Genomic DNA, 19,844 nt, shown 5'->3' with positions numbered 1-19,844 from the left:
TATCTCACTCCTGTTGTGCGCACTACTGCATTCGTGTGATTTAAGAATAGGAATACTTTATTAATCCCACCCCCGGGACGTTTACATAGTTACAGCAGCATTTGGAGAGAGAAGGAGAAAGGATCATATAAATTAAACGGGGGGGGGGGGGACTATGAAATAAGAAAAAACAAAAATTAAAAACTATATTAGAGAATTTGGTTATTTCCAATATATTTACATAAGGAATAGGGGGGGAAATGTTTTACTGCACATTTCTGGGAAGATTGTTGATAAATCTTTGCAAGATTCCCTCTTTTTCATGTGCGTCTCCGTGTGACCCGTAAACCTGTGGTTGCTATGGGCAACTTATTGTTGAGGGCTGGTTGGGGCGGGTCCCTGATGTGACATGGAACACGGGCACGGCGAGGGCCCCTACTGTGGCACGCTTGGTCTTCCATACTTTCGACAGAACCGCACAGTGCCCTTGGATTCTTTTTCCTCTCTCGACGGTTCCCCCCGCCTCTTATACCCGTGGAGCCGCTGTGATTGGCTCCGTGCTGTGACGCCTTCGACCGTGCGTCTAAACTGCTGCTGTGATTGGTTTAAACCTCCAGACCCCCTCGTGACGGCCCCGCCCTCTCCAGCAGAGGACAGGTTGAAGATGGCGGCGTCCCTGAGGTGCTTTCTCCGCTCAGGAAAGGTACGGGACAGTGCACAGAATTCTCAAGAATGATTCACATTTCTTCTGTTGAAGGACGAAGCCATCACTGTCGCGTCTCTGTTCTTTTCCTTCAGAATGCCGCATTTGCTCTGCGGCTGCGGGCTTTTCACAGGAGCGCTCCGGCCGCTGTGCAGGTCAGTGTTAGCAGCTAGCAGGCTAACTTAGCTGCAGCTAACACTTGTGTTTGTGACTGCATTTACTGACTGTAAATATCTGTAACTTTCACCCCCCCCCCCTTGAATTAGATACATCTTCCCTCGCATGGGTGTGACGTAATTCTGCTAATGTCACGTCACACGACGTTTTGTTTGCGTGTTTTGCAGAGACTGATGGAAACTTGTCAGTCAAACACGCCCTCAGTAACGTCAAAACAAAGTCGTTTGCAGACTGCGGCGCACGTTTCTTCTTCCAGCTGTTCTAGTGAGGCCTTGATTTTGACGTGAAAGCGTAGTTGTGGGCTGCTGTGTAATGAAGCTGCGTGGCTTCCATTCATCAGCAGACAGGGTGGCCGTCAAACTGAGTACAGCTGGGGGCAATTTGACCTCTGCCTAAGGGTGCACCTCTCGCCTTACGTTAATCAATCGTGTTTACAACAGACTCATCTCAGAGCCTACAAAGAAAAATAAAAGTTCAGCAGTTCAACTTTGTCCAGTAACTTGTTTTGTCTTCCAAGAATATTCAGTTTACGGCTTGTAGAGCAGGATGTCGGTGCTGAAAAGGGCTGCAGAATCATCACAACCTTTCAGAAACATTCATTCAAGCAGTTTTGCAGAATTGTTCTCTTAGAAAGAATTTTTCTTTTTCGTTTTATATGATTCTGTATCCATTTTGAAATTCACTTTTCGAGTTTATATGAGAGCCCTAGTGACAGGGGTGGGTCCCTACTGACTGCGATGCTGCTGATGTCATCAGGTGACAGTCCGTGATGCGCTGAACCAGGCCATGGATGAGGAGCTGGAGCGGGACGAGCGCGTGTTCCTGTTGGGCGAGGAGGTGGCCCAGTACGACGGAGCCTACAAGGTCAGTGGATGTGGAGCGGAAACTTCTCACAGGCTTCTGATGGATTTCAGCACGTCCGCTTCTGTCGGAGGCTCTCACTGTCACTCAGCGAAGGCTCGCAGGTTTTAGTCTACAAACGAAAACTATACTTGCCCCCCCCCCTCCCTTTTTTTTGGGACAGTTTTATGCCATTTTTTTTTTTAAATGGTAAGATGTTTAGTTTGAAAGGAAACCAGTGTTCAAGGCTGACATGAAACCAGGGGATGTGGTTCTGTGTCATTTGTAGGTGTTTTTTTTTACTGTTTTTGTTTTTTGATCCCACGCTGTGCTTGTGTACGTGGCCTGATTTAATTCCAAATCTTGCGGTATTTCCATGCAGTGTTTCATGAAGTGATAAGAGATTTAGCTGTGACTTCTGATCAGCACAGTCGGAGATGCGCATCTAATTTAGCTAATTAAATACGTCATCTACTTTAATGAGGTTATGTTGACCAAGTGTGTCATATTGCACCGTCGTCGCGGCTAAATCTGTCATTTTTCACGAGTTACTCGATCAAGAAAAAAATAGAAATGTCGAGAAAAGTCGACATGCAATGTCTTGAATGAGTGCCCTGAGTTCTCTTCCAAGCTTGTGTGGTTTGTCCTTCGGAACGGTCGCAGTTTTTGGCTCGGTCTCTTCAAAGTCCTAATACTGATAACTACAGTGTGTTTGTTAGCTAAAAGAGAAAGTATTCCTTTGTTACTGAACCCGTGTCCGGGTGTAGTTTCACCACTTCGTTTTACTGCCTGCACGGCATTTTGTAGACGCAGTCACACGCGCTGGTTGTGACATTGTATTTTGACTTTTTCTGAACATTTCGACTTTTTTCTTAAAGTGCACGGAGAACAAAAATGAGAGGAGGAAGAAAAAAATCTACCTCCTCTTTTTTTTTTCTCTCATGGGTGTCCCTAAGACTCCATACTTTCGTGATCCAGTGAGCGACTGCTGCTACGATCTGCCAGAGGACATTTTTTTGCATTTTAGCAGGCGAAAGCAGCCGTCCATGTAGCAGCAGTGGAGCTGCTTTGTGAGTTTGTGCCATTTTTCTGTTTGCGAATGATTCGTGGCATCAGAGCACAGAATTTGTTGAGGTTTATTTTGCTAATACTGATGGGAAGTATGTAGTGAGCTGGTTTGGCACATTTGTGGTCACTCGTGGTGTAAAAGGGTGTTCGCTGTGTTAATAAGAGGTGTGTTTCTGTAGGTGAGCAGAGGTCTGTGGAAAAAGTACGGAGACAAACGCATCATCGACACCCCCATCTCAGAGGTGAAACATTTCATAAACATTCTTTCGCCGACCTCATCCACCCTTCTAGACATTGTGCGTTAGCCGTCCAAGTGGCTAACTTGGTCTTTCTTTGCCGCAGATGGGCTTTGCTGGGATTGCTGTGGGAGCTGCCATGGTGAGTCCTCATTCTCAGTCTTTGCTTGAGTAGAACCCCAAGTCTCAGCTCCTAAATGGAAGTAATTAGACCTTCAGGCGAAGATCCTATTATCTTTGCTCGTTATCAGCTATTCTTTCTAGAAATCTGGAAAATGAGTCTGTTTTATTTTGTGGACATTATGAATGTTGGTCTGCTCCCCCCCACCAGGCCGGCCTGAGACCCATCTGTGAGTTTATGACCTTTAACTTCTCCATGCAAGCCATCGATCAGGTCATCAACTCGGCAGCAAAGACTTATTACATGTCAGCCGGGCTGCAGCCGGTGCCCATCGTCTTCAGGGGGCCCAATGGAGCGTCCGCCGGCGTCGCTGCTCAGCACTCGCAGTGCTTTGCTGCATGGTGCGTTCACTGAAATCAGACTCAGTTTTTATGATGTGACAATTTGCTGATTATAAGAGTTCTATTTCTAATTTGGCAGTTTTGTCAATTTTTTCTTATAAAAATAACAGAAAGAGAGAGAAAGAAAGAGAGGCAATCAGACAGCAACCACGATAGAAGTAAAACCGAAGGACAGGCAAGGATCCGTCAGTGTGGCAGGAGTAGTTACAAGAGCAGTGATAGGAGCTGATGTTGCCTCTGCACTCGCACAGGTGTCAGTGTGACAGTTGTGTGTGTCTGCAGGTACGCTCACTGTCCCGGCCTGAAGGTCGTGAGTCCCTGGAACTCAGAAGATAACAAAGGACTCTTGAAATCAGCCATCAGAGACGATAATCCTGGTGAGACGCTGCGTTTCGGCAGGTCAAAGGTCATCGCCGGGCAGTAGTGCTTCATATTTAGTCAAAAACAAAGCTGGATAGCGATTTTTTTTCTTCTGGTTGTGGACGCAATGGTTTGTGCCACTTTAGTCACTGATCTGTGTGCATTCTAGTGGTGTTCCTGGAGAACGAGCTGATGTACGGCGTTCCCTTTGAGATGTCGGAGGAGTCACAGTCCAAAGACTTCACCATTCCCATTGGCAAGGCCAAGATCGAGAGATCAGGTGAGACGACACAGACACGGACCCCTCTGAAGACCCAAATCTACGACTGACAAACTGTCCGGCTGTTGAACTCCAGAGGACACAGACACGAATGTGTAGTAGTTGGATAAGACTTCTGGGAGCTGAACACGGTTCCCGCGTTCAACAGGAAATATTTCCTGTACGAACGTCATGTGATTGGTATCCTAGGAAGAAAGTACATCAGTGAATCTCTCAGAATGTTGAACTCTTCGTCTGACTGGACTCAAAGGGGGTGTGATTTTGGTGGTGTCCGGGGTTTACGGTGGGTGAGGCCGGCGAGGATGTGGAGGTAATGGGTTCTGTCCGTTGCCTTCATCTTTGGCCTCCTCTGTGTTTCAGGGACTCACGTCACCATAGTTTCTCACTCGCGGTACGTAGGTTTCTCCCTGGAAGCTGCCGCCGTCCTCGCCAAGGAGGGAATAGAATGTGAGGTAAAGAAAGATTTACGCCTTTCGATACCGGACGCAGTCGACCTGCTCTCAGCGGCCTGTTAGTGATTCCTGTCGGTGTTTGTCAGGTGATCAACCTGCGGACCATCCGTCCCATGGATGTGGAGACCATTGAGACCAGCGTGATGAAGACCAACCACCTGGTGACGGTGGAGGGGGGCTGGCCACAGTTTGGGATCGGTGCTGAGATTTGCGCCAAGATCATGGAAGGTAACGGCTGATGGACTTCAGTCACAGATTCCGTTCTGGTCTTCTCAGAGCTACAAGATCAGCAGAATATAAACAGAACGTGTGCAATGAAATCCTTGAACAGGAGAACCTCTAGAAACTAGCCAAGGCACAGGACCTGCCGCTTGATTGGAGGTTTTTTTAACTTTGTGCTGAGGATGAATGCCTTGTTCCATTTTATGTGCGTGTTTCAAGAGAAATGTCAGGTGTGACTTTAACATTTTGTTGTTGTGTTCATAGGTCCTGCCTTCAACTACCTCGATGCTCCGGTCACTCGGGTGACAGGCGTCGACATCCCCATGCCATACGCCAAGATCCTGGAGGACAACAGCCTGCCACAGATTAAAGACATCATCTTCTCAGTCAAAAAGACCCTGAACATGTGAGAGACACTCCCAACCTGGACAAACACACCTCAGTCCTCTTTGTCTTGTTCACACAGATGAAGAAGCTGGTAAAATATCTCCATGTGTAAATACAGCCAAACCTGTCCTTCAAAAATGCCCCAGCTTGTTGCGTTTCCAGCTAACGTTGGTGGATGACGTGTGCGGCTGCTGCCAGGGCTGTGGCCGGCCTGGGTGCAGTCGCGCTGTCACCTCCTGCCGAAGGGTTGCAAACTTGATTGAACTGGCTCTGCTTTCTCCACATAATCCCTGTCAAATTAGAAGTTTCTCTTTCTTGTAGGATTTTCTTCACTTCTGCGGAATTTCGGTCATCACAAAACTTCTCTGTGAGCTCAAATCTGAGACGCATGTGTGAATTCAGGTTTTGGTCAATTTGAGACTTTTCCCTGAATTCCGTCGGCTCTCTTGTGTCGAGGAGGTGTAACATCGAAAACCTGTTTTTGTCGTATTTATTGCTCCCTTTTGTCCAAGGATTTCAAACCCGGCGAAGGGTTTTTAAAGTTGTGTTTTGACACTAATTTAGCCTCTTTGTCAGAAGTCCAAAACCTGGTGTTTGACAACATTTGCCACTCACTTTGAAAGCAGACGGAAAACCGCTGCTCCTTTGGCTTTCAAATTAACAAATTAGTGAAAACCAAATTTCTGCTCACTCTGTAGTTTCGTCGTCCATAAACTCCCTCCAGAAACCGTGAAGTCTTTAACGTTGTTAAACCCTTGCACTGACGCGCGTCGGCGTCTCAGAGCAGCGGGGACGGAGAGGGAGGCAGCTGGACGAGGCGTGTGGGAGGGAATATTTACCGTAGCTGCAGCTGCTCTGTGGATGTTTTTGTTGCTGTAAATGTTTCTGTCACATAAATTAAAAAAAAAACAACAACTTTCAGTCCTGGACGCTGCTTCTGTCACGCCAGAACGTTTGAACTCTCTTCTGTTCCAGGCAGCTTTTCTGTCAGCACCCGTTGGGTGGTTCTCAGCAACGAACTTGCAAACGTGACGTGTCCAGGGCCGCCCTCGACCACGCTGTCCTCCTGACTTTTTAGGTGTTTCGGGTGAATCGTCAACCAACCACCGCGTTTATCAATCATTTAACTGTATATTTGGGAGGTGGCCTGTAAGATGGTTACATTACAAGCTTAAACGGAGCAGGTCCCCTGGGGGGGGGGGGGGGACACACCACATTATTTATACCACCATGTGTAGCATTCAAATTCTTTGCACTTTTAAGATTCAGATTGAATGAATTAACAATCTGGTGTCTTTATACATTAATTCCAGTTCTTAAAAAAAAAAAAAAAAGCTGCTTGGAGGTTTAATTCTTATGACGAAGGCAAAAGCAGAATTGACTCTAACAACCAGACGCAACACTCTGTCAGTCGTGTCTGTAAGTCAGTCATTTGTTCACTCTCTTTCCAAGCGGTCTTTCATAGTGGCCTGTCACGCCGTTTTGTTTTGGGTTTTTTTCCATTTCCAACCTGTGATTCTTGTGTTCTCCTGCTACCGACCAGCTGAGACGCCTCATCAGATTAAGTTCAGCTGGCCGGTAGAGGGCGGCCCTGGACGTCGTCACATTGTCTTGACAGAGGAGCGGCTCTGTAGTCTCCATCGCGGTGTTTGTTTTCTTTGAAAGAAAAAAATAAATTCCTGTTGATAAAACTACATTTGCTGTATTATAATAAAAAGTACCGACCCGAGTGAGGCTATAAACGTTTTTATTGGTGAACTCGTACAGGGGCCAACAGGATCTGCATCAGACTCACCATCAGTCCCTTTAGATGAAAAATAAACAACAACAAAATCCTGACGAAGCTTCATGGGAACAAAGCAAACGACATCAAAGTCTCCTGTACTTTCCTTTCAGGAGAAACTGTTCAGTTGAGCCTTGAGCCGACACAGCAGATCCGTCAATAGATGAGCGCCTCACATATTTAGGCGAACGAGCAGGAAAGAAACTAATTAACTAATAAATGGTAAAACTGAATAATCCTCTGAAAATGAATGCAACTGCATGTTTTAAGATATGACACTTTAACCATGGGTGGAACAGTTAAGACGTTCTCATTCTGAGAATGTTGGGAAACTTGTTTTTTAAAAAAAAAAAAAGATCATGAAAAGCAATATCAAGAAGGAAAATTTAAAATCTGAATGTTGACAAGAATCAACTTGTTTCTCATGAATTTTCAATGTGACATTTACTGAAAGTCGGCGCGTAATTTAATTCGCTTTCAGTCCTGCCATTGTCCCTATAATAAGTGTAATAATGCAAACCATACTTGCTTTTTCAGCGTGTTCCTTTATACACAATTATTAGGACACAAAGGAAGCTCTTCAGTGACTGGATGGATGCTTGATGGTCAAACAAGAAGCTGGCATATAAAAAAATATGCCATCATGAGATCGATCAGCCGTGGAGTTTATGAACGGGATTGAAGTCGTTTAAGAGCTCAGATGAACTCCTTCCAGGTTCAAGCTGATTCATTCTTTCCAGTTTCCTTCCACAGGACGTATCCTCCTACAGTAACCAGAATGCCTTTCAGTGATGGGGCGGGGCCTCTGTCCTGTTCTATGATTGGAGCCTCCTGTCTTGTTGGGCGGGGGCCTGCACTCTTAAGGAGCTGATAGGTCAGATCGTCCGACCTCTGAGTGTCCCTTCAACAAGCCGAGCCTCACCACCACCACCCTCCTCTTCTTTTGCTCCGAGCCTTCATCGTCTTCCTCCAGCTCCTCCTCCTCTCGCTGTTTTCCCTTTCGCTTACCTCTCTCCCTTTTCTTCTCCTCCTTCCTCTGCTTCTTTGCCTTCTTCCGCCTCATCTTTTCCATCTCCACATTCTCCTCCACTTCTTGATCCTCATCTTCTTCCTCTTGTACCGCGTCCTGCACTTCTTCCTCTTCTTCTTCCTCATCATCCTCCTGGTCCTCCACTTCCTCCTCATCCTCTTCGTCCTCCTCATCCTCTATGTCTGACATTTGTTCTTCTTCCATCTGCTCTGGTTTCATCTTCATCATCTGTTGTCCGTTCTCTGTTGGCTGACAAAAACAGACCACAAAGTTGAAGAACCAGACTGTTTAACAAGGGCTAGGCTGCCTCTTGGGCGCCCCCCAGTGGCTGAAAACATTATTACACAACAGTGAATTCATAAGAATGGATGACAAGTTAAGTGACCATTCTGCCCAGATTTTTGCTACAAAGATACTTAAAAAAAGGTCAAGAATGAGCAACCGTAATGCTAATACCTCAAGTCCTACTGTAACTCATCTCAGCTGTACATGGAAAGTGTTTGCAAGAGGAAAAGTCCTGTTTTCCTTTGCTTTATGCCAGTGGAGGACTGGGATTGTTAAAAGGTACCATACTCCAGTCAGATTTCATGATGCTGAGCTGAACGTCACCAAAAGTCCGACTTCAATTTGACTAAAGCTTTGGAAGCATTCTTTGTATCAGTGACAGGAACCCATCTATTCAGCGAGGGAACTCACAGACTTCTTGCTGCTGTGGATCCTGTGCAGACGCAACCTGACAGTGTCTTTGTTCTGACACAGTCCCAAGGTGTTGAGGGTGTCCAGGGCAGAGCCAGAGCAGCCCTGAAGCCGGAGCTCTGCCCCCAGAGCAGCTTGCAGGAAGTTGTTCTTCCATATGTTCCTGGTGAAGAGCGGGATGGACAGCGCCAACATGGTCCGGCGCTCCACCAGTATCTGAGCCTGCTCCTCGGTCAGCTGACTGCCACACAGAACGAAGAGCACAGCAGCTCATCAGACCGCCGACCACATCAGACCCACAGACTAGCAGTGTAGACGGTCCTGACTCAGACTTACTGGCTGCTCTTGACCAGGGCGTTGATGGTGGGGAACAGCGAGCGGAGGCAGGTGGTGACCAGGGGAGCCTTCTCCTGGGCCCAGTTCAAACAGCGCGTCCAGGGGAAGGACGCCAGCGGCTTTTTGCTCGAAACCTTCTGATGGAAAGGACTGTCTGCCTGCCGTGACAGGGCCTTCATCTGTGCCACCGGGAGAGAAGTCACCACAGCATCAGAATCAAAACAAGAACCAAGAACTCTTTACCGTTGTGTCTGTCCTCACCTCCTCTTTCAGCTCTTTGCTCAAAAAGTCCATCATGGGCTTCCTGGCGCCTTTGGCTGACCACAGCATTTTGAAAGCAGCCTTGTAGCAGGATTTGCTCACCAGCAGCGCCGCTTTGCTCTTCTTCCCCATCCTGAAGCCTTTCATGCTCTTGTCCCGCATGTTCGACTGCAGCCGCCACAAAAACACACTCAAGCATGTCACCAACACATCTTAGTGTATAAACATAACAGCAGTGTAGGTGTGGCGCGTCAAAGCTCATTAACTACAGATCTGATGTGTCTGTGAGTTCATGACAAGCTTCTACTGGGACAGGACTACACGCATGATGATGAAGCAATGGAGCTTCCACCACTGACTACAGACTTCTCAATCTAGACAGTAAACTCATTCTGACACTGTCAGTAGCGGAGGAAGTAAGAGCTGCGAGGAGGAGACATTCAAGCCCTCCAAAGATTTCCCATCGTAGGATTTTCGTTGACTAAAGAGAAACTCGCCTTTCAGAAACTAACAAACCATTTATTCTGTGACTGCTAATACAACTACCTGTTTGGTGACAGGCGGCTTCAGCCACACGGACCTCTTCCCGGTGTTTTTGCGCTTGCATTTGGTCCTGATGACCTGCGCGCAGGTCTCGCACAGGAAGGACTTGCTGTGCGCCACGGCGCCCGGGAAAGCCCACTGCACCGTCTCCGGCGTGGTGAAGGTGTACACCGCCCTCCGGTTGAAGCTACGACCCTGCCGCTCGAATGTGTACTTGCAGCAGCAACAGTTCTTGTCCTCCGGCCGCCTGGCACGCCGACGCCCTCCCTTCATAATGGGAGGGACGTCTTCAGCACGCGGCGGCGGAGGCAGAGAGGCGGCTTCCATGTCGTTTCCATCGGGGCCGTCCGCCTCCTCGTTCCCACCAGGGCAGTCTACTTCGGCCCCAACCGACGGTTCAGGAAGCTCTATTGTCAGGGAATCGGCGGGCGACAACGGCACAGTATAGGTTACCTGCTGGGGGACTCCACCGTCAGCCGCCGGCGCACCGGAGGAAGATCCCTCCGCGGAGGTAAAGTTACTTGCAGTGGAGTGTGCATAGTCGTGCTCCCTTGGGTCGGATGAGGATCCCGTTTCTCCGTCGTCCCCCGCGTTGCTCTTGGAGTTTTCACTCGCCATGGCAGGCTGATATCCGAGTCGACCTAACGGTTGAGACACGCCGACATAAAAACGTTGGTCATCGCTGCTCACCGAGCCGCCGGCCAACGTCAGCGGTGCACGCTAACACCGAATCCCGCCAGCAAGAATCAAACCCGGAACTGCGTCACAAGGCTTTAAGAAACAACTCCGAGTCAGCGACGTGTGTAGATGACGAAAGAGCCAAACACGACACCTGATGACAATTTTTTTCCTCCGGGAGAATGAGACACGGCAGCGAGTAGGCCAACAGGATGGAGCCGCCAAATAAACAACACAAGTTCCGTGTTTGTTTTAACCGACCGGCTGCTGCTGACGCTTCCTGGTGGGCGGAGGCTGGTACTACATGTCTGAACATGATTGACAACCACAGTCTGAAATGGAATCAGGCTCGAAATAAGGTGCCCGTCTACCTACCAACAGTGCTTTTAATTGGATTTCTGTATGCCAGTATCTTCTTTTTTTAGTATTAGAACCCACTGATTGTCAACTATTCATCCAAGATAGTCTAATATTTCTGTTTTACAAAACTGTCAAGGGCACAAAATACATGAAAATGGTCTGTCCTGAGTCGTTTATTAGTGTCTGACTCTTGCAAGGTAAGAGAAACAACCAAAAAAATCCCCCAAAACTAAAGAATCTCTAAACTTCTAAATATGCTGAACCAACTCACACACATGTAGTTGTTAGACATGATGTCCTTCTCTATATAATATATAATATTTAATATTCTTTCTCCTCCCTTCCCTGAGCCTAACACATTGAAAAGCTCTGTGATAGATGACATTATTAAGCTTTTTTTTCTGACTCTGAAACACAGTGCTGATACTTATGTTACAGGATCACAACCAACACAATTCAACTTTGGGTAAAAGAAGAAATTTAGCCAAATAATGTGAATATTGAGTATCGGGGAGATTTAAAGTTTATTTCTCTATGACATCAGCTTTTACCAATCCTGACCGACATCTGTCTTTTTTATTTAAATTTGTCCGTCAGCATCTCACTAATATGGGTCTGGATGTATTTAGTTACACCTTTTTTTTTCAACTACTATGTTCGTAGTACCGACTCTTACTCTGATGAGTCGCACCGGAAGTGGTTTGATGGCAGCGCTTTATGCACGAAATCATGGATGAAAACAACAACTGAATCATACAGGTATTATTTACCTGCCGCTGTATTCCAGAAACGCTGAAGCGGCAACGATGAAGCGCTAACAGGTGAGTAGGAACCACTTTGATTTAATCTGTTAAAACTTCGACGCGGCGTTCATACAGGCCATGCTAGCCAGCTAGCATAGCGGCCGTTGGTGACCGCGAGTAACTCCGGCTAGCTTCACTTCCAGTCTGGCTGATCGTCTCGCGCAGCTCAGGTGCTCGAGGGACCGCAGACATGGAACATCTGGATGATTCACGGTGACTGGTGTGTCACCTCACCTGTGGACTGCGCTGATCTACAGATGATTGGCAAATGAAAAGAAATGCTACATCAGTCAGTGGAGACATGTAACAAATAAAGGTGTGCAGGACTACATGGTACAAGTGTATCGGTACTACCTAGTAATGCTGCTATGGTGTTGAAAGAGGCGCAGTTCGTCTCCATTTTGGATAAAAATAGGCTCTCAGTAACTTGGAAAGAGAGGAGAGGATGGTTTGTACCTGTGACCGCATCCTAAGACTCGCTAGTTCTGTGAGAGTTCAATCACTGGTTCCTGACAAGCAGGTCCAGACTCTCCTCCTCCTCCTCCTCCTCTCCTTCATTGGTAGGCAGCATGTGGCCACATCAGGGCTGCAGGACTAATCAGACAGATTATGTCTGGACCATGGCAACACTGCTGCATCAGCTGGCTGCTAATCTCCATGGTAACCACCTCACAAGCTGTTCCCTCTCTTGGTGCAAGTGTTGATGGAAACAGAAGAAATGACCTTCTAATCAGTCTGACCACAAGAGGAGCGACGCAGCCGGTCCAGGGATGTCAATGGAGAAGAGAGACCTAGGAGGTGTGTGTGTGTGTGCGTGTGTGTGTGTGAGAGAGATGGCACATGCTTTCATGCTTCTCTGTAAGGCTGCCCTCAACAGATGACGTTTATGATATTTAGTTAATTATTTCTTTATATTTATGTATTTTGCAGGGCACCCAAAAGGGTCTGTGTTTCAGGGCTATGAAATAAGGTTGAATACAATTGCGTAAAATTACAGGTAAATACAAAATCGTAACAATCAGCCTGTAAAATATTGATTTGACAATGGCACGCCCAGAGTGTGGGTCCTGTTAATAACACGGGTAAGAGCAGGAACGCTTTCCAGGAAGGTTATTCCTAGATTCCTCGGTAACAATCCCAATGACTTTGAGAAAAGGGAACCAGGCGTTCAGCAGTTCTAACTTGTGTCTTGTTTTAGGACTGATTCAGAGAACACTCTGAACTTGTGTTGGCCTGCCACAGAATGACAATTTTTTTCCCTTCACTGTTAAGAACCGGTGAAGCATGTTGACGGTAAACATTGTCAGTTGTGGGATCGATTATTTCTTGTGTCCTTAGTTTGCCTTAGAAGGTCCCTTTGAGCCAAGAGATCTGCTGGTCAAGAGGGAAGCTCCGATAGCAAATTACACGTTAGAACACGGACAATATGGAACAGCACATCAAGAGAAATATAGGAGGAGAAACCTGCTGGCTGGGTTCTTGATGTCTGTCTCACTATCTTTCAATTTGAGTCAGTTATATAGAACAGCAAGCCGGTTATAGAAAACAGCCAAATGCTTCCTTCAGGGCAGTTTGTAAAAGACTTAAATGTTTTTCGGGGAGGGAACGGTATTTTGCAGATCATTTCATTGAGCGTGGAAGGAGGAAGCAGCGTTTGTGAGCTGTGAGTGCACCCTGGAGACAGTTCAAAGAATCTGATAAGAGGATCTGGTGCTGTAGTCGCTGGCACGGGAAGATAAAAGGCTGGAGATATAATAAGGTAGTTTAGTGTCTGGACAGTAAATATCAACGTGCGGGGTGGGTTGACGGAGCCTCTGAATGGCCCTTTGGTGGGAATTTGAGTGTGGATGGTTATTTGTGTATGTCAGCCCTGTGACGGACTGGAAACCAGCCCAGGTTTTGCCCCGTGTGGCTGGGAGGGGATCCAGCACCCAGTGACCCAAGTCCAGGACAAGTGGTTTTGATCATAGACGGATGGATGTGTCCTTGTGATTGTGGTGAGTTCATGAGCCTGCGTTTGCTACAGAGTCAGGCTGGAATGACTCACTGAGGCCAAGGTTCATTTTGCACTGAGCTGAGATGAATGAATAAGCTCAACATATTTTTTTCAACATACATTGTGTGTGTGTGTGTGCGTGCACGCTTGCGCATCCATGCATGTCGCTACACAAATTCTAACATGATTTTTTTTTCCTTGTTGAACCAAAAAATATTATATTTAATGTGGGGTTATGTATGTAACGCTTCATTTAAAAAAAAACAACAACTTTTGTTTTTTACTCTCGGGTTGGGCGTCCCTGTTACCGAACACAGAGCAGTGCGGTCCCAGAGAGCTACCTGTCATTCACCTGACAAGAATTGTCTCACTAGAAGAAGAGAAAAAAAAAGTTCTGATATCCTGGTCTGGTCCGTGGAGTTGTTCGATGCCTCATCGCTGTTCTCTGAGTCCCGCATGTCACGCAACTCAGGATGAAGACGCCCGCTCGTCTGTCCCGACACTCACAATTGGACCCGATGGTGAAACTGTGTGGTCACAAGCAAAATCTGTCTGACATGCATGGCCTCTGTAACTGCAGTGGGGCTCAAATGTTCATCAACGGGAGACTAAAGCCTTTGGTCATAACAGTCGTTCCTGAAGCGGGACAGCAATTACTTACGTCAGACAGGTCTCCACCCTTTAATAGAAGGGGAGCCGTAGCTGACTTCCAGTCACTGGGGTATGACGTTAGACCTTGAACTGAGATTTAAAACAGATGGAATCGGCTCTGCAATGACATCTGCAGCAAGTTTTAGAAGTAGGGCTGTGTCTTGTTGGACAAACTGTTGGACATACTTTTACAACCTCGGCTATACAGGGTTTTATGAACTTGTGAGGTTGAGATCAGAGTAAAAACTACCCGTTGAGCAGGTCAGAGTTTCCTTTGGGACGCTACTGAAGAAGGAAAAAAAAAGGAGAGGAATTCTTCATCAAACAAGAGGGCTCCGGGGACCGCATTTTTCCTGCCATGGCAATATTATGTCATCAGATCGGGATCCAATTCCAACCTCTAGTCAAAAAACATTCTCAACTTTTTGAGTAACTCTGTTAAGAGACGCGCAACTTGACACTGGAGATCACGCCAACCTCCCTGGCGGTAGAAAATAGGAACATTCTGTAAGAGGAGGTTTGTCTTTTTCTGTCCAGTCAAATAATGATTTCTTAGTATTTAGAAGAAGTGTCCCAGTCTTCATTGAGGTTCAGGTTTTGGCCCATTGAACGGCTCTGTTTGTCCGCGCTTCAGCGAGGTGTCAACCTGGACGGCAGTAATGCCTCTCGTGGAGGCCGGTCACAGTCGGTGCCCCGGTCCCACCAGAGACCAACGTGATACAAGGATACAACCAACAGAGGCTGCGGGTGTATGATAGTAGACGTGGTTTTATCGTAATGACACGTTCTAGCGAGGCTAACGAGCGTGCTAAGGTCGTCCCCACGTTTAATCAGAACCTCCTGTCTGTTCTCAGGTGCTCAGCCTGTCTTCATGGTGTACTGTTGGATGTGTTCTCCCTGCAGATGGGGGAGCTGGTGACTCTGAACGTAGGTGGCTGTGTTTACAGCACCTCTCTGTCCACGCTGCAGCGCTACCCAGACTCCACGCTAGGGGCCATGTTCCGAGGAGATCTCCCTACTGTCAGGGACGCGCACGGAAACTACTTCATTGACCGTGACGGCCCGCTGTTCCAGTAAGTGTGTGTCTGAAGCTCGAGCCGAGGCTGCGGCTCGCTGACCTCGGAAGGCGTTTAAAAACAAAACATTTGTTGCCCTTCAAGCAGTTCAAATGCCGTGTTTTGAACTCCAGACGACTGCAACCACTGCAAATATTCTTAGATCAAACATTCATTTCAGATTTCGTAAAGATACCACAAAAAATTCCAATTTCACACTCTTGTCAAAAAAGAGCTATCAGTCATTCGTGGCCGGTTCACGGAAGGTCATTTGGAGACATTCCAGACGTTCCTTCCAAAGACTGAGGAAAACTGCACACAGTGACATAACCGTACATGCTGTTGGAGTTTGTCTTGCCGTGATTTACGTCACTGAATTCTGCACATTCTCCACATTCCATTGCAAACGGATGTCGTATTGACGCACGGTGACGCAGCCGGCTGTGAGACACCAGAGACGCTGAACCCACTTATTGGCTGAAAACGGCCATCATCTGCACAGGAGTGTCGTCAGGCGAAGGAGTGAAGGCTCCCAGGTTCTGTGACGACTTTCATTAGGTTGTAGACCAGAGATGGAGAGCGCTGACTGGTCAAATGAAGCGTCCATTGTTTTTTCAATTGCTCGTTATCTGACAAATGTGCTGATTGTCCCTGCTGTTGTGGATGAATCTTGACGTGGTTGCGTTTGTTCGCAAAACTCGCAGCTTTCAAACTTTCTAGTCATTTGTGGCACAACAGCCTCTGAGGGGTACAAGGTTTGCACGTGTGAATGAGAGGCTGTTGCTCTGGAAGGTTCTGGCTTCATCAGTCGGGATCTCCGGCCAGATGCATCACCTGCTACCGCTGCTTCGGGTAGACGTCCCGTTTCTCCTGAACCCACCTGTCCAACCACAACCGGCAGCTTAGAGTTCTACATAACGTTGGGCTCAGCCGTTGGGTTTGATCCCGCCAATGTTCCTGCTGTTTCAGCTACATCCTCAACTTCCTGCGGACGTCAGAGCTGACGCTACCATGTGACTTCAAGGAGACTGAGCTTCTCAGGAAGGAGGCGGACTTTTATCAGATCGAGCCCCTGATCCAGTGCCTGGGAGACCCCAGACACCTATTGCCTTATTCCACGGACACCTACGAGGAGGTGGTGGAGCTTTCCAGCACCAGGAAACTGTCTAAGTACTCGAACCCCGTCGCAGTCATCATCACCCAGCTCACCATCACCACCAAGGTCAGTGGGGTCGTACCCCTGCAGGAGGAAATGCATTACGTGCTATTGTGTTGCCAGCTGCAGGCAAGTAGTCTGACTCCTGTTGACAGTTTTTGGTCGAGGTGTCATTTTCTAGCGTCATTGTGAGCCATAAAGAAAAAACAAAAACAGGCTTAAGCCTCAAGTGGCCACTGAAGGAACTGCAGTTTTTGTCACTTGATGACACAGCTGCCCCAGCTGCTGTATGCCTCCATGGTCTTTAAGGGGTTAAAGAGTCATTATAATATAAAAAAATCTTTGTGAAAAAAATGCATATTTATCATGTATAAAAAGGTATGAAAGTTGTGCACACAGAAAAACAGAAGTACATTATGAACAAGCGGTCTCATGACTCTGTCTTTAGGTCCATGGTGTTTTGGAGTCCATCTCTGGCAGTTTCACAAAGTGGAACAAACACATGATGGACACCAGAGAGTACCAGGTGTCCTTCACCTTCGGACCATGTGACCACCAACAGGAAGTCAGCCTGCGTGTCCACCTGCTCGACTTCATCTCCAAAACTGTATGTGGCTTTTTTTTCTCCTCATTTTCAAAAACAGCAGAAAATATCTTCCTTCCACAAAAAAAAGCCCTCTTGCAGTAAACACAAATTGCTCAAAAGAGTCACGTGACTCGGCTCACGACTTGACTTGAATTGAGTTGAATTCAGTTTTGGCAGATTCTTGATTTTGAGGTTACGTTTTGTTTTTGAAGATGATTGAGTGATTCGATTTCTAACGTGCGACCTTTTGATTTTTATATGATTCTTGGTACGATTCTGTCGTATTTTGCTTGGATACATGGCGACAGGGGTCTACGCTTGCCCCCACAGATGAGTCTCTGTTGTCTGCATGTGTTAAACTGCTGAACGGACGGATTTGTTCTTCATCTTCAGGGTTTTACTATGCGCAACACACGTGTTCATCACATGAGCGAGCGAGCCAATGAAAACACCGTGGAGCACCACTGGACCTTCTGCCGTCGAGTACGCAAAGTCAGCGACTGAGACTCGGGGTGACTCGGTGATAGACGGGCGTCATGTGACAGAATGTGTTCATGTTTTGTGTGCTGTGTATTTGGAACCCCCCCCCCCCCCCCCTTGCAGCGCAGAGCTGAAAGTGGCAGGTCACCACAAAAGAAAAAAGAAAAAAAAACAGCAACATTTTGTTGCCCGTAGTGCTGATAATTCATCCAGAACATTTTGGTGGAAGATACTGAGATTTGGAGATATCTGTCACAGATGTGTCTCAATCCCCTTCAACTAAACAGAACTGGTTGCTTGGCTCGCGCTCAAAGCATCCAAAGCTCAACAGAACTTTTTTTTTTTTTTTTAATGAATCTTAAAGGGCTGAGGTGGGACCTTTCGTCTGTTCTTAAAACTGCTCTGCGTCTGCTCCAGCAGATGCAAGTGTCCGTCTATTTACTCCAAAGCCGTGGGACTTTTTAAAAAAAAATTTTTTTTAATATATATAACTTATTTCCAGGTGAGAAATATTCATCCAACTTTACATATGCTCTCGGTTTCAGGTCGATTTCACCTGAGATCGGAGCAGTGAACTGTAGGATTTGTAGTATTCAGGAGTAATACTGGAGTACCTGTCGTGTCAAAACTGTGGTCAGATTAATGTGCAAATAAAGCAATCTAAAAAAAAGTTGTATTTTTGTTTGTTTTTCACTCACCCTCTCTTTTTGTAGCTGTGGCAGCGTTCTGGAACCGACCCTCCTCACATGCGCTGCAGCGCCGCTGAGCTTTTACACCTCATTTGTTTTATTGTTTCGGTTCAGTCTCGATGGTTCTAGCAAACAAGCGTTGAATAACACATTGTGTACTAATTACCAGCGCCGGCACAGGAGACGACATCAGATAACGGAGTGACTTTTTGAGGGAAGACAAAAGAAATGGGAGGAGGGAGATGAAAGTGTAGTCCGAAAATGTCAGACATATTTATGTGAAGGATGGGACTGCTAGTTAACCTGGAAACTTCTGAGTTGTGGTCTTTTTTTTTCTTTTTTTTTTAACCGAATGCTAGCTAGCAGAGTTTGGGAGCATTGTCAGACGAGGCGTCAGCAACCCCATGAGCTCTGACATGATGCGCTTGTTCCTACAAGTTTCTCTTGTCCGGCAGAACTGTTGACGGACTCGTGTGATGCCCCCTTCTGACTGTGTTGCGTCCCTGAGCTTTCGTGTGGTGACAACATGGACGCCGCAGAGAAAGTTGGGGGATTTTAAAGCTCCGAACGTTCAAACAAGACACGATTAACCAGTTCCAAATGTGGCTTTTCTTGATTTGTTATAAAGGTTAATACCCTATTAGTCATTTTATATGATCGCAAAATTCCATTCGGTTGATAACAGAAATTACTTTTCATTCACCAGACACTGACTTTTGTCCGCTATGTTTCTACATTCATGACTTGCTGAGTTGAGGTGCTGGTCATGAGAATTGGAAACTCATTATTAGTCTCGTATTTAATGGGTTTTTTGGGGGGTGATTCTGTGGAGTTTAATTCTGTTGAGTGAAATGTGTTCTGAGAAATGAAAAATGTCCTGCCTTCAGTGAGAAATCTGACATTTAATAATACTTATGCGATGCTACACACCGTGAAATTGTGATGTCCTCTCATGCAGTCCCCTGTTTGATGTCGCCGCGAACGCCTAAAACTCCTACTCAGGTGCTGGAATGAAGACGATAATAAGGCGAGTGAACCTTCTCACATCAACCTTTCAATCTCAGATTAGTCTACCACTTTGATACAAATCAGACGTATTCAGACTGCTGGCTCTTCAACAACAACAACAACGTGTTCGTCCCAATGGTCGCAGCAATGAGAACTGCCAGAGGTCAACTATGGTCAACGAAAGGAAGCTACGAGAAGGATGCAAATCGCGTGGATGGACTTGATTTTGCATTTCGTTGTCACCGTTAGCGCAACAAAGTCAGCAGGACAACAAATTTGCAGAAACAGTTCGCTTGATTTTGCTTCACGGTGAGTGATTTAATGTCTTGACTCCAGAATTTCGGCTTGGATAACGGAGAGTTCTTTTGTTGTAGGAACGCACACAGTGGGATGCTCAGAGCAACTTACATCACTTCAACGTTTATGAGAAAATGTATCCCTAATTATGGAGGCTAGTGTTGCTAATATCAACTTTGGTTCCATATTATTTCCACCAGAAGCATAATT

At 46.6% G+C, this 19,844-nt stretch overlaps 3 protein-coding genes across 4 annotated transcripts; 2 read left to right on the top strand and 1 right to left on the bottom strand.

Moving 5' to 3' along the window:
• Positions 1 to 596: 596 nt before the first annotated feature.
• pdhb (pyruvate dehydrogenase E1 subunit beta) lies at positions 597 to 6,955 on the top strand. The gene is made up of 11 exons (XM_086200195.1): positions 597 to 682; positions 778 to 837; positions 1,616 to 1,723; positions 2,947 to 3,009; positions 3,110 to 3,145; positions 3,335 to 3,525; positions 3,808 to 3,902; positions 4,055 to 4,165; positions 4,526 to 4,617; positions 4,704 to 4,845; positions 5,104 to 6,955. The coding sequence occupies exons 1-11, from the start codon at positions 644 to 646 to the stop codon at positions 5,247 to 5,249; spliced, it is 1,083 nt and encodes a 360-aa protein (XP_086056321.1). The 5' UTR covers positions 597 to 643; the 3' UTR covers positions 5,250 to 6,955.
• LOC147268534 (uncharacterized) lies at positions 6,949 to 10,789 on the bottom strand. Its single transcript, XM_086200194.1, has 5 exons — positions 9,879 to 10,789; positions 9,333 to 9,500; positions 9,072 to 9,250; positions 8,736 to 8,976; positions 6,949 to 8,288 (listed from the first exon to the last, which is right to left on the bottom strand). The coding sequence occupies exons 1-5, from the start codon at positions 10,491 to 10,493 to the stop codon at positions 7,869 to 7,871; spliced, it is 1,623 nt and encodes a 540-aa protein (XP_086056320.1). The 5' UTR covers positions 10,494 to 10,789; the 3' UTR covers positions 6,949 to 7,868.
• Positions 10,061 to 18,294, top strand: kctd6a (potassium channel tetramerization domain containing 6a). 2 transcript variants are annotated; one of them, XM_086200198.1, is made up of 7 exons: positions 10,061 to 10,912; positions 11,577 to 11,734; positions 12,415 to 12,514; positions 15,267 to 15,436; positions 16,388 to 16,640; positions 17,023 to 17,181; positions 17,554 to 18,294. In XM_086200198.1, exons 4-7 carry the CDS (start codon positions 15,267 to 15,269, stop codon positions 17,662 to 17,664), a joined length of 693 nt encoding a protein of 230 aa, XP_086056324.1. In that variant the 5' UTR covers positions 10,061 to 10,912; positions 11,577 to 11,734; positions 12,415 to 12,514; the 3' UTR covers positions 17,665 to 18,294. The 2 variants fall into 2 exon arrangements, with proteins under 2 accessions (XP_086056324.1, XP_086056323.1); XM_086200197.1 differs by lacking the exon at positions 12,415 to 12,514 and having other exon boundaries at positions 10,074 to 10,912.
• Positions 18,295 to 19,844: the final 1,550 nt, after the last annotated feature.

Source organism: Aulostomus chinensis, chromosome 3, assembly GCF_037954235.1.
Source record: "Aulostomus chinensis isolate RoL2024-O1b breed Wild chromosome 3, RoL_Achi_v1.0, whole genome shotgun sequence".
Taxonomy (NCBI): domain Eukaryota; kingdom Metazoa; phylum Chordata; class Actinopteri; order Syngnathiformes; family Aulostomidae; genus Aulostomus; species Aulostomus chinensis.
The sequence above is the reverse complement of the archived record's forward strand: the minus strand, read 5'-3'. Positions and strand labels throughout refer to the sequence as shown.

Excerpts from the sequence above, each read along its gene's own strand:
- pdhb (XM_086200195.1), top strand. The coding sequence starts at position 644 with ATGGCGGCGTCCCTGAGGTGCTTTCTCCGCTCAGGAAAG. Across the intron at positions 838-1,615 it reads GCGCTCCGGCCGCTGTGCAG|GTGACAGTCCGTGATGCGCT; the intron begins GTCAGTGTTAGC and ends TGATGTCATCAG. Across the intron at positions 3,903-4,054 it reads CATCAGAGACGATAATCCTG|TGGTGTTCCTGGAGAACGAG; the intron begins GTGAGACGCTGC and ends TGTGCATTCTAG.
- LOC147268534 (XM_086200194.1), bottom strand. The coding sequence starts at position 10,493 with ATGGCGAGTGAAAACTCCAAGAGCAACGCGGGGGACGACGGAGAAACG. Across the intron at positions 9,251-9,332 it reads GCAAAGAGCTGAAAGAGGAG|ATGAAGGCCCTGTCACGGCA; the intron begins GTGAGGACAGAC and ends CCGGTGGCACAG. Across the intron at positions 8,977-9,071 it reads GCCCTGGTCAAGAGCAGCCA|TCAGCTGACCGAGGAGCAGG; the intron begins GTAAGTCTGAGT and ends TCTGTGTGGCAG.
- kctd6a (XM_086200198.1), top strand. The coding sequence starts at position 15,267 with ATGGGGGAGCTGGTGACTCTGAACGTAGGTGGCTGTGTTTACAGCACC. Across the intron at positions 16,641-17,022 it reads AGCTCACCATCACCACCAAG|GTCCATGGTGTTTTGGAGTC; the intron begins GTCAGTGGGGTC and ends CTCTGTCTTTAG. Across the intron at positions 17,182-17,553 it reads TCGACTTCATCTCCAAAACT|GGTTTTACTATGCGCAACAC; the intron begins GTATGTGGCTTT and ends CTTCATCTTCAG.